The 12,405-nt window shown below is 36.4% G+C and overlaps 1 protein-coding gene across 1 annotated transcript; it reads left to right on the forward strand.

Moving 5' to 3' along the window:
* The first annotated feature begins 351 nt into the window (after positions 1-351).
* On the forward strand, positions 352-12,048 carry LOC145983353 (mitochondrial inner membrane protein Mpv17-like). Its single transcript, XM_083116491.1, has 4 exons — positions 352-602; positions 5,497-5,612; positions 7,019-7,240; positions 10,516-12,048. Exons 1-4 carry the CDS (start codon positions 512-514, stop codon positions 10,642-10,644), a joined length of 558 nt encoding a protein of 185 aa, XP_082972617.1. The 5' UTR covers positions 352-511; the 3' UTR covers positions 10,645-12,048.
* Positions 12,049-12,405: the final 357 nt, after the last annotated feature.

The raw sequence follows: 12,405 nt of genomic DNA on the forward strand, positions 1-12,405 counted from the left end.
AATTGTTTGTTCCCTATCTCATGTTGAAACCAAATGCCACGCAAATATTGTCGCCTTTAAAGAAGACACTGCCTTTACACCGTTGAATTCAATGTTATTCTTTTCAAAACCGGAAGTGCAGTCCCCGCCAGCGCGAAGGAAGCGCAGAAATGTAAACATCCGGTGAATAGCGCCTATAGTTTGCTTTGACCCAGTATCTGCTCATAACATGCGTGTGACTTGACTTCCATCTCCGGTAGAACTGCTCATTAAAGAATTGAATGTGCAATTTTGTCATACAACGCACAACAGAAGCGAAACGAAAATAATTAGGCGTATTACATAATCAGTTGAAAGTGCAAGGCTTGGTGCAAGGTTTGCGGGGATTATTATTGAGTACAAGGTTAATCTTCGCAGGAACCGTGTGCAAATTTTGGACCATGTCTGATCGCTGCACTACAAAAACACGCATAGTTAGTGATGGCTTCCCTGTTTTATAATTAGTATGATATTGTACATGGTTCCAGTTTGAATGAAGATGAGAGGTAAATTGGGTAAACTAGTCAATGTATACCAAAAGCTCCTCGAAAAACATCCATGGGGAACACCAGCAGTTCAAACAGGTAATGATTAGCGGTTTGTATGTAAGTATATATGGGTATATATGCAAAGGGGTAACGGTTCCGATTATTTTATTATTTCTCCTATCACAAAGACTAGTTTTCGTAGAATTTTGGAAATCATTGTCGCACGAAATTTCAACCTTCCTTAAAGTAATGAGCACTGTTTGGACTCCAAAAAAGTTATTTATGTTGAAATAAAACAACTTGAAAATTACCTTACGCACTTCTCATGGACAAGATATTCTCCGTCGACAAACGACAGTAAATATCGTAGAAGCGTGGGAATGAATGTAGAAGTAAATCAGAACCTTAGTAGAATGCACTTAGGGACTTTATTTTAATGCTAAGGGAACCAAACCTAACCACGAAAGCATATATTGAACAATACCTTGGTAAATTTCTCGTATCGGACAAACGGCTGAAATTTGCTAGTTCATTTAATTTGAATATTCGTACTTACGTATTCTGCATTGAGAAACATTGCTGAAGGTGGCATTTCGCTTATTTCACGGAAATAAGCTCTATTTGCGACATATCGAGTAAGGTTTCTTCGTTTCTTTTTGCCTTCGGTAACACGCAAAATGGCGGTCACAGTTTCACTACCGTACTCGGCATGCAGTGTTTCCACCCCACTGCACCCAAAAATACCTACGTAACCCCACAAACCATTGACGCATAGCCCCACGAACCATTCATACATAGCCCCACGAACCATTTCTGGTAAGGTTAGGTTAGGTAGGGTCACTATAGGTTACAATAGTGAAAATTGGTTTCGAAAAAAATATGCGTAGCCCCACACACCATTCACGCATAGCCCCACGAACCATTGACACATAGCCCCACGAACCATTGACACATAGCCCCACAAACCATTTGGGGAAATGTACCTTCTTCAGTTACAAAAACACGTGTTTGGAAACACTGACCGGGATTACGTCATCAGACACAGGCTTCATCCACCTGGAAGTAAATGGATGCAAGAGCTTTCGTGCATCGGTCAGACATTTATATCGAAAAATAGATGATTTACCGGCAAAATTCAATGAACGATGCGAGAAAGCACTTCCCCGAACTTCCACAAGTCTAAAGAAACTGCATTCGGTAAGTAATTTCTCCTGTAAATTTGAAGAAATCCGTTTGTCCGATACGAGAAATTTACCCAAAACCTTAATTGCTAAAACTCTGCAGTAAGTGTTAACAGACGTACATCGAATTTGGGCCATGTAAAAATTACATTCGTAGCATGATGAAATCTCAATAAAACAAAAGGAACTTGGGCCAAAAAGGATATGGAACGAGTTTACAATCCTAAATAATAATTTTTCATTGTATTTATATTAATAGAACCTAACCTAACTGTTGTGCATGTGTCCCGCCATTCTTTCATGCTGAACACAATGAGGCTAGATTCTACGTCCTTATTGCCTTTTGGTGGTAACTGATGGGAGTTAACAACACTGCAGGCTCGTCTTTGTGTCTGCATTGTGAATGCTTCTGCTTTGCTCGTTTGCGTTCTGCGTGGTGATTGCTTCTTTGCGTTCGCGGTGCGTTGTGCGTCTGTACGGTGCGTGAAGAAGAGCAGGTTCCAAAAACTTGTAGATAGTGTAAAATACGGTTTATCCCCAGTAATAATTTAGTGCATCGTTCAAAACCTTGCTTGCAGACAGCCGGCATCTCTTTGGGTAAGTGCCTTTTTCTTTTTACACTTTCTGTTCACGATAGCCCCACAAACCATGCACAGGGAGCCCTACAAACCATTCACGTTAGCTCCAAAAACCATGCACAGGTAGCCCCACAAACTATTCACGTTAGCCCCATTCACGGGGACGAGGTATGCCTACGAGGTTAGGTTAGGTTCGATTAGCACTCATTTCACCCCTAAATATGTGCTTCATCATCGAAAAAATTTCCTCAGTACGTTCAATTACGCATATCCGGACAACATCAGTTTTTATTGATTTCCTCCTCCAGGTAATTTTTCCTCGCTTTGGGATTTACGTTATTGAATTCCTTATACAATAACCTTTCCAACGATATATGACACGTATTCCTTAGGAAAAGGACATACCCACAATGAAACTGAGAATGCAACAGTGTGGCAATGCTGGAGACAGCGTAACGAATTGGCTCTCACTTATTGCACAACACTTGACCAACCCTGTGTTCTGACGTCAAGGCAGAAAGCTTTTCAATTTTAGTGTGTTTAGTTCTCTTAGCATAAATAATAATTATTTGTTGTATTTATGCTAATGGAACCTAACCTAACCTAACCCCGTAGGCATTCCTCGTCTGACGTCGAAAAGCAAGGTAGGAAAACTGTTGTGCAACAAGGAAGATCGTAGCGAATTGCGAAAGAAACATGGTTGTCAATTGCATTGTATGGAGAATCATCGTGGTATTTAACAAGGTTATTCTACAACTTATACATGTTATTTTACGATTTCCATGCTTGACCGCCAATTATTAGATGCAGATTCGTTATTAGTAATATTTTCATCAAGAAGCCATAAATTTCAAAGCTGCTTTTTAAAATCGTTACAAAAATAAACTCGTCTTGCACATCATAAATAAAGGAAAAATAATGGAACCTTACTGACATGCTCCAAAGTGGTTGAAGCTAGCAATATAAATTTTAACCATTAGGAGAAAGATGAATATGCTAGCAAAGTGAAATTCCACCAGAGGGAGTGACAACCAATTCCATTGTGGCTTAGTAATAATTGAACCAAAGCAATAAGCAGAGAAGAATAAAAATGTTTGGTAATTTATAATTGTGAAAACAGTAAATTTATAAACTGTGGTAAAGAAATTGAAATATGTAAGATCTGCTCTCTTCAGGCATTCGATAGTAGTTCGTGTCTGAGTCAACATTAAATAATGAACGGCTGCTCGCTGGGAAATGCAGATTCTCACTTATGCTACTTTTCAAATCACAATTTCTCTGGTAAAAAATACTTTGTGTGTTGATTAGCTTTGCAGTGGTAGTAGCATCATTGCCATAATCAAGGGGTCCTGGGTGGAGGCACATAGTGGTTCGGATCCCACTTTAAACTGTAGGTCCGGTCCCGATTAGCCTTTGTGTATAAAGTGGACTTAAAACAACAATTCAATCAATAATTTCCAGTATCGTAAAAACTTCTTAATACTCTGATAGAACTTACAAAATATCATTAAACATTCGGAACTGTTACTGTATGATATGCCATTAAGTGATGTCATCAGCTGACAAAACTTCTAAAATCAACTTTTAATCTGTACCTGTATCAAGACCCTGTACTCTGTGTGTGTGTGTGTGTGTGTGTGTGTGTGTGTGTGTGTGTGTGTGTGTGTGTATGTGTGTGTGTGTGTGTGTGTGTGTGTGTCTGTCTGTCTGTCTGTCTGTCTGTCTGTGTCTGTGTCTGTCTCTCTCTTTTCCGGCCCAAGTTCCTTTTGTTTTATTTTATCATGCTACGGTTGCAATTTTAAAGTGGTTAAATTTCGATTTACTTCTCTTACCACATACTGTAGAGTTTTAGCGATAACTTAAGATTTTTGTCCAATATATGCTTTCGTAGAGGCAGGCCAGGTTTGGTTCTCTTAGCATTAAAATAAAGTCCCTAAATGCATTCTACTAAGGTTGTGATTTACTTCTACATTAATTCCCACTAGTCTACGATACTTACAGTCGCTTGTCAATGGACTATACATTGCCCATGGGAAGCGTGCATTCTTGTGTAAGGTAATTTTTAAGTCTTTTCTTTTTCAACATAATTAACTTTTTTCGAAGTCCAACTTTAAGGAAGTTTCAAATTTCATGTGACAATGATTGCCACAATCCTATGATAATTAGTCTTCCTGCTAGGAGAATTTGAAAAAAAATCATAAAACAATTGGAACTGTTTCCTATCTTCCTGTTTGAACATTATTTCTTTTTAGTTTGGTTTCAAGTCTGAGCAAGACCTTGATAGAGGGTTTAAAACATAATGATCTTAAGTTGTTTTTTTTTTACTTTTATTATTTTTTATCTGTTGTGTTTTTCAGTAATGGAAAAGGCTTAACCATGTTATTATTGGACATTTTCTGAGGGTGATTAGGAAAATGTCTGCAATATTAGTCAGGAACTGAAAACTGAGACATAAAAAGAGGAAAACAAAGTTTAAAAAAGACCAACAGAAACCTGTAAAATATTGATTAAAATTTTGTGCAAATTTGAAAAATGAATATGCAATTGTTTTTACCCAATTGTCAATTGTGTAAAAAATATTATTGAAAACACTAAGGTCACCATTAAATGGGTTAAGAAGAATGACTTCTTTCTAACAAAATATTCTCTCCTCTCTTTCATTTTTGGTAGTGACAATCCGATGACATCCTGTTCTGAAATTTCAAATGCAGTAACATTGGACGTGGCCTCAAGATATTTGATAATTGGCCAGAAGTGTCTTTCTGGAATAGCACTGTCACCTAGGAATTATCCTCCAGCGTTATAGATAAATTGAACATGGCACACGCTTCTATGATCTGGACATAGCTATTAATTTGTTTTTTTTACCACCCCTATTTAAATTATTTTCATCATTTACCCTTATTGTTAATAAATTAACGAGATAATTATAAATAACACACACTAGAAAAAGTACAATTTTTTCACATTAGCATATATGTTTAGACAAGTAATAGTTAAGTAAACTATGTATAAACAGTTTAATTTTAACTTTTAGTAAAATTCACATGGATGAACTTCAAATATAGACATGCTCATTGTTTGCTTAGTGATCAACATATTTGATTCGCTATCAATTTGAAGTATCAAACCTGATAATTGCAAGCCAGATTTTTATGCTAGTAAGAGTTTTTTTAAAAAAAATTTCAATTGCATTGACATTTTTAGTAACCCTTGATTTATTTTCAACAGGAATCCTGATGGCTACAGGTGACATCATATCACAGACTATTGTAGAGAAGAAGGAATTAAGAAATTTTGAAGTAATTCGCACTGCCAGATTTGCTGCTATTGGACTTTGTTTTGCAGTATGTTTGTTTATTTTTTACATATAAATAAACATGTTAGAATGGTCAAGTAATAAAAATGTCCTCTCTATGCCTCCTTGAATTGTACTTAACAAATACAGCATTATATGAAAAAATTTGGAAAAAAAAACTGCAGTGTACAATACTGACAGTCTGAGCAGCTGTATAATATATACTGACATAGTAGTAGTTCAGTAAGTAATATATAGGGTCCGGGACTTTATGTTATAACATATTTTTTATTTGGCATCAGATTGAATACTGGGGCGAGATCTTTACATATCTGATGAAAATCAGCAGAAATAGACGGACTTGATAAGGCATATTTTTACCAATTTAGCGATTTTACAACATATTTCTTCAGTTTTCTCTTAATATGATATATTTCTTGTCATTCGAATCTGGCACGTTGCAGGGCTGGTGAATAGAATGCCTCCTGCAAAGGAATATGTTGGGGTAAGACTGAAGAGATATTTTACAGAATATGGGAGTGATATGTTCTCAGATGACAAGATTGCAAGTTGTGTGAAGCCAGAGTAGGATATTTGAAGAGACATGGCGAAACATCAAAATCTGCCTAAAAAGTTGTGTTGTCCTAGATTTACCAGAGCTGTAGCCAGCTGCCAATTATGCTTTAGTTTCCACGAAGGTGTAAATCTGACATAGGCCTAATAGTGAATGGAACTCAGGATAATTGCAGTTAACCTACGATATTTTCAGTACTTTCCCACTACATTCTTCGGTTAAAGGGATTCCGACTTCATTTAATACCCCACCCAAGTCGATCTTCGCTGGAAGATACTGACTTCCCATATAATAAGAAATTCGAAAGTACTGTTGTGCATATTTTTGGCTTTACTGGGAATATTTCTGCATTTTTCTGGCATATTTTAAATTTTTCATGACATATTTTTAAATTTTATGACATAATTACTTACATATTTTTACAGTTTTATAGGACATAAAGTCCCAGGGCCTAGTAATATATAAATATAAATTAATAATGATATATTTTGGTGATAGGATTGTGCAAATGCAGTATGTCAGTTTTTGATGTGTGTGTGTGTGTGAGAGAGAGATCTTTCAAAGATATTTGAAATTTATAACTTGCTAAAATATATTGTTTTTCAAGTAATCTTCATTATGTGTTATTGAGGTACTTTTTGTCATAATTTGTTATACACAAATTGATTGGTGCTACAACATTGGAATTCTAGGATGCGAATCCAAGCTATGGGTTTTTTGTCATTGTTCTCTCAATGTAGCTCTCTCTTCATCAATTTCATCTAATCATCACGATTAGCCAAAAAGTAGCAGAAAAGTGATGCAAAAAAAAAATCTGTAGTGGTTTGTCAGTGTTTCAAAGTTCTCTGAATATTGCATTGAATATTAATTTTTCATTCTAGGGGCCAGGCCTAAGATACTGGTATGGCATCCTTGACAAGTACGTTGGAAGTCAAGGAAAAGCTACTGCCATCAACAAAGTGTTGCTGGACCAAGGTCTCTTTGCACCAACATTCCTTGCAGTTTTCCTGATTACTTTGGGTACCTTACAAGGGAATACTTGGCTCAAAACTAAGCAGAAGCTTCAAGCAGAGTATATGGACATTCTTATAACAAATTACAAGGTAAACTTTCTTCTATCTTCTTTCTTCTATCAATTTTTGATTTTTCTACTTTTGGTTTACGAGGATTTCTTCAGTGAAATGTACGTGGATTTTGTATGAACCGACATGTTATGTTATGTTTTGGAGCAGCATGGGGATGTTAGAAGCGAGGGGTGGGGAAAGGCAGAGAATGTCGAATCTCTCTCTCCTTCCCTGGTTTATCATTAACTCTGATGTACAGTTTATTTGGAGTTAATAATATGCTTGTGCTTCCAATTAAGCAGCTAATCTGATTTTTCTTGACTTCAATTTTGGTAAAATTATCTATATATAAATACTCTAATTATATTTTATAAGAAAGAACTATGTAATATTTCAATCAAAATAGTTGTTTAATTATATAGTGAAATCATCAAGTGAAAAATATTATTTCACATGCAACAATGCATAAAAATTCAATGAAAGTAAGCAAAAGAGAATTAATGATAGAAAGTGTTATTGGATATGGTTAAAAATTGCAACTTCTGTCGGTAAGATATAGTTTCATATTGAACGTATTCAGTTTTGTAGTTAAATATAACAAACGTTGCACCAGTTGCGCATAGGAAATGAAAAGATATGCTAATTTAGAAACTTTGTTAGTCACCCATGATTCTTGGTGTTAACCTTCAACATATTCTCATTTGATAATACATAATACAAAATTTATAAATTAATTGTTAATGAAACATGTATAAATCTATTGTTTATTAATCAATGTTTATATTGTGATTGTATAATACACCTGTACTTGAAGCTAAGGAACAAAAGTCTCGAACCTCTAAAATATTTTGGTTATAGGCTGTGCCTACCTTGTATGCCCCAGACTTTGCACCCACCTGGGACTGGTCCAGGTGATATCAACTAAACAATATATTGTCATGATATTTTGGTGATATATCGTCATAATATTTGGCAATATATATTGTGTTGGCAACATATCGTCATAATAGTTTAGTGATATATATTGTGTCAGATAAATTTCAATGTTAGCACAGCGCTAACATGTAAACTAATGACGGGTTAATATTGAATAATGAATGCTTTACTAATACCTGCTTCAGTGACAAGGCTCGTTCTGCATAATGCACTACATAGTGCTGAAAATTCTTTCACTAAGGTGTTAACAACATAAGTATAATTTTTCTTGCATTTACATATTGCTTGCATTGTAGATTTATTGCTCTTGTAGTCTACGGTTGTTAACAAGCACAAAATCACTTTCTTTTGTGACGTTTCAGGATAATACACGCTCCCTTCATCAGCAATTTATTTTTAATTTGATCAGAGATACAGTTATACCAATGGTTAAAAAATTTTTAACAAAAAATAATTAGTTATACAATGGTTCTTGTCATTGTTACATTGTTGTAACATAGCAACTTAACTGTGAAACAAGCAGTCTGTTTTTATTATTATTTTAGATAAGATTTTTATCTCATTTTTTAAAATATAAATAATTAAAATAAAATATAATAATTTAATTATATATATATCCAAAATATTATCAGGCAGTTAAAATCATCACCTGTTTTACAGAGATTCTTGATGTCTTCAGTTACATTTAACTTTAAAGATGATTGCTACCCCACTTGTAAAAAAGAAAACTCCATAGTGGGTCTATGTTGCCATTCTCATTATTTAATTTCTTCCAGTGTTCTTCTGCAATGAAGGAAGCTTCCCAGACATTCAAATGCATGTTTCCCGTCATCCTTTTAAAAACCCTTCTCCTCGATGATGTGAGCTGACAAACCTGTTTTTGGGCTTAAATTTATAATGTCCAAATCATGTTCCAATGAGAATAGCAACATAGACCCACTATGGAGATTTCTTTTTCACGAGTGGAGTAGGCCACCATGTTAAAAATTTAATGTAGTGTAATCTTTGCAAAACAGATGATGATTTTAAATTGCCTGATGATATTTGAGATTTATAATTTTAATAAAATGTGATAAAAATGTCCATCTAAAATAATAATAAAACAGACTGCTTGTTTCACATTTAAGTTGCTATGTTGCAACAATGTAACATTGACAAGATCCATTGTATAACTGATTATCTTTTGATGGAAAATGTTAACCATTGTTACAACTGTAGCTTGAACCAAACTAAAAATAAATGTCTGATGTGTTTTTATGCTTGCAACAACCGTAGACTACAAGAGAAATAACATAACAAGCATGAAGAGATTTTCTCGGAATATCAACCAGGTGATTTCAGGATAGGCTTCCGAGAGCTAATATCACTCTCATCTTCAGGGATTGAAGTGCAGAGATGTGTCAGGGTGAGGTTATATGCATTTGGTGTGGGTGGGGTCAGATGTTGGTGGTGGGCCAATCAGGTAGCATCCCTCCGACATCCTGGCTCCCAGTCAACTATTGCTAGTCAGGCTGGGTCCAGTTTGAGTCTCGTGTGCCTGGTGAGGTTTTCCTTTTCGTAGATGGCTATTGCTTCTAGGATGATTCTGTCTTACTAATTTGATGGTTGTGAAGTCGATTCTATGGTCCTCTTGGATGGAATGTTCTGCTAACCCTAATTTTTCAGGATGAAAATTCTTGATGTAGCTGGCATGTTCTTTGCAGTGTTGTTTGATTGACATCCCTTTCTAATGTAGGCTTTACCGCAGTGACAGCTTATCTTTAAGATTTCGAAGTCTGCTTCTAACTTTCAGTGGCAGTTTGTGGATACTCTTTAATGTTGTGTGGCTGATGACTGCGGAGAAGTTTCCAGTATATGAGACAATGACTGTCTTCTTGGTTATCAGGGGTCCTCCATGTTTGTTTGTTAGTTGTTCTTGTTGTGCATTACTATCTGTTGTTGATGATGCTTTCAGTGTATCCATTCTGTCTGAAAGCTGTGTGCAGGCATCGTATTTCAGCTTGAAGGTGCTCTGTGTCGCTGATGGAGATGGCCCTGTGAAACAATGTAGACAGTGTGGTTGACCACTGCGCTGGGTAGTAAAAGCTCCTTGCGTGGACGTCGGAGAGACGGCTCCTGATTGGCTCGCCACCTGCACCAGACCTCTTCCACACCAAGTACATATATCCTCACCCTGACAGATCCCTGCACACCAATCCCTGAAGAAGAGAGTGACGTTAGCTCTCGAAAGCTCGAAAGCCTATCCGGAAATCACCTGGTAGATATCCCAAGAAAACGTCATAATCATTCAACACCAGGAATAACAAGCATGTAGTGATTTTTTTTGTGTGTGTAATATTGTACTGTAAATGATATTAATGTCTGGATTTAAATTTCAGGTTTGGCCAGCCGTGCAAATTTGCAATTTCTACCTTGTTCCAATGCAGTACCAAATTTTGGTTGTCCAAATAGTAGCAATCTTCTGGAACACTTACTTGGCCTGGAAATCAAACAAGCCTCTGCAGTGACATCTACCAAAGATTAAGAACTTAGCATATATTGTATGTATGTTTTGGGTGAAAAAAATTGCTTAGTGTGTTTATGCAATGTTCTATATACAGGTATGTTCTAGCTGTGCATGCTAGGCACAGTGTTTGGGAATTGGATAACAATTTGGATATGTGAGGAAAAATTGGCATTTGCTTTTACATTTGCATTTGTAACGGATGAACATTGTTTCCCACACAAACAGGTCCTCTTTTTATACAGTGGACATATGTGTTTATTTTCACATCAAAGTTACATTTGTGGCAACGTAATCAGTTACAGTTTTATGCAATGGATGATACTCAACTTGACATCATAATGCAATGCACTTTTGGGAAGAAACAACATGAAGTCAGGTGCTAAGGAAAGCATATGAGAAGCCTTCTTACAGCTAAAAATTTGCGATATTTTATATGTACACATTCCTCATGTGATCACAATAATCATACCTTGAATCACTTTGATTTTCATGCATTGATTCATAGGGGATGTTCCCAGAATATCATCCATTGACCTTCAATGTAAGGAAATGAAATTGATGACCGTGTAGCTCATTTGAACATATGCGTGTCATACCTGGCTGATAATCTGTACCTCTGCCAGAGGTTATAAGTGGAACCTTGTCATTCCATGCTACTGGAGATGACTCGTTTTGAATGTACCTATGGTTAGACTGCTTGTCAACTCACAATATTACAAAAACTCCCATCAGTTATTTCGTATTTTCTTCATACCTGTAGCCAGCTCCCTCGCAGTGCCAAACGAAAACGTGCTCGGCGGGTGTCTTATGGGCTAACCCTGCCACCTTCTTCCCGGCTCATGGTGGAAATGTTTCCTGCTGAGACTTCTTCAACCCTCTGCATGTGTGTCAACTTGGTTAGGCCACCAGCTCTTGGGCAGCTCAGGCTGTTGCCTCGTGATGCGGCGAGCAGGTTGGGGCAGTCATCACGTCAGCTTGACCGATTGCAAGATTCAAATCTCCTTGTCTGTAACCTGTCAGTGTATTAATTGAAGAATACTTGGGCAAGGTATGCGTTTCTTCTGAGCTGCCACTGCCTGTAGCTATTTCTAATATCTGTTTCAGTTCAATGTAGTGATAGTGCCTTCAGGAAGAGCTTATCATCTCAATACACATTTCTGATGTGATTCCCACCAATGAAACATGTCCAACCTTGGTAGATGATGTAATGGTGCATTCCAGCATTATGGTTGTGACATTTTACATACAAAATTTAAGGTTCTAAACATGAGATTGGATTAAAATACTCATAATGACACGATTTCATGTTATTATGAAGTACTTAGTGGTCTGTCCTCTCAAATTAAAGAGAATTGAGTACCTAGGTATGATAGCATAGGCTGAAGGCATGAAAAGCATTAAAGAAGTGAAGCTACAGGTGCTATTCTAGCAAATGCCTTTTCCACCAAACTTCATTTTCCTATACTGTATTCAGTCCTTCAGCAAGCATCTTGTAAATGCAAATCAGTGCTCAAAGTGGGAGGGATGATATCCCCCAGCTAGCAAAATTTTCACAAAACATGCCCCCCTTTTGTTGTAGTGTCACCATAGGAGCATTGTCCCAGTTAACCTCAAGGCTCGTCTAAACGTCTCGCCAGCAAATATTCAACAATAATCATTCATTTGACATTACTCTCGGATTGCTACATAAATTAGGAAAAAAGTTCATAACATGCAAGATCCCTACTGAACAGTTAATATTTGTAAATAAATAAAAGATTTA

Source organism: Lepisma saccharinum, unplaced genomic scaffold (assembly GCF_977018435.1).
Source record: "Lepisma saccharinum unplaced genomic scaffold, izLepSacc3.1 HAP1_SCAFFOLD_856, whole genome shotgun sequence".
Taxonomy (NCBI): Eukaryota; Metazoa; Arthropoda; class Insecta; order Zygentoma; family Lepismatidae; genus Lepisma; species Lepisma saccharinum.

Excerpts from the sequence above, each read along its gene's own strand:
- LOC145983353 (XM_083116491.1), top strand. The coding sequence starts at position 512 with ATGAAGATGAGAGGTAAATTGGGTAAACTAGTCAATGTATACCAAAAG. Across the intron at positions 603-5,496 it reads AACACCAGCAGTTCAAACAG|GAATCCTGATGGCTACAGGT; the intron begins GTAATGATTAGC and ends TATTTTCAACAG. Across the intron at positions 7,241-10,515 it reads TTCTTATAACAAATTACAAG|GTTTGGCCAGCCGTGCAAAT; the intron begins GTAAACTTTCTT and ends TTTAAATTTCAG.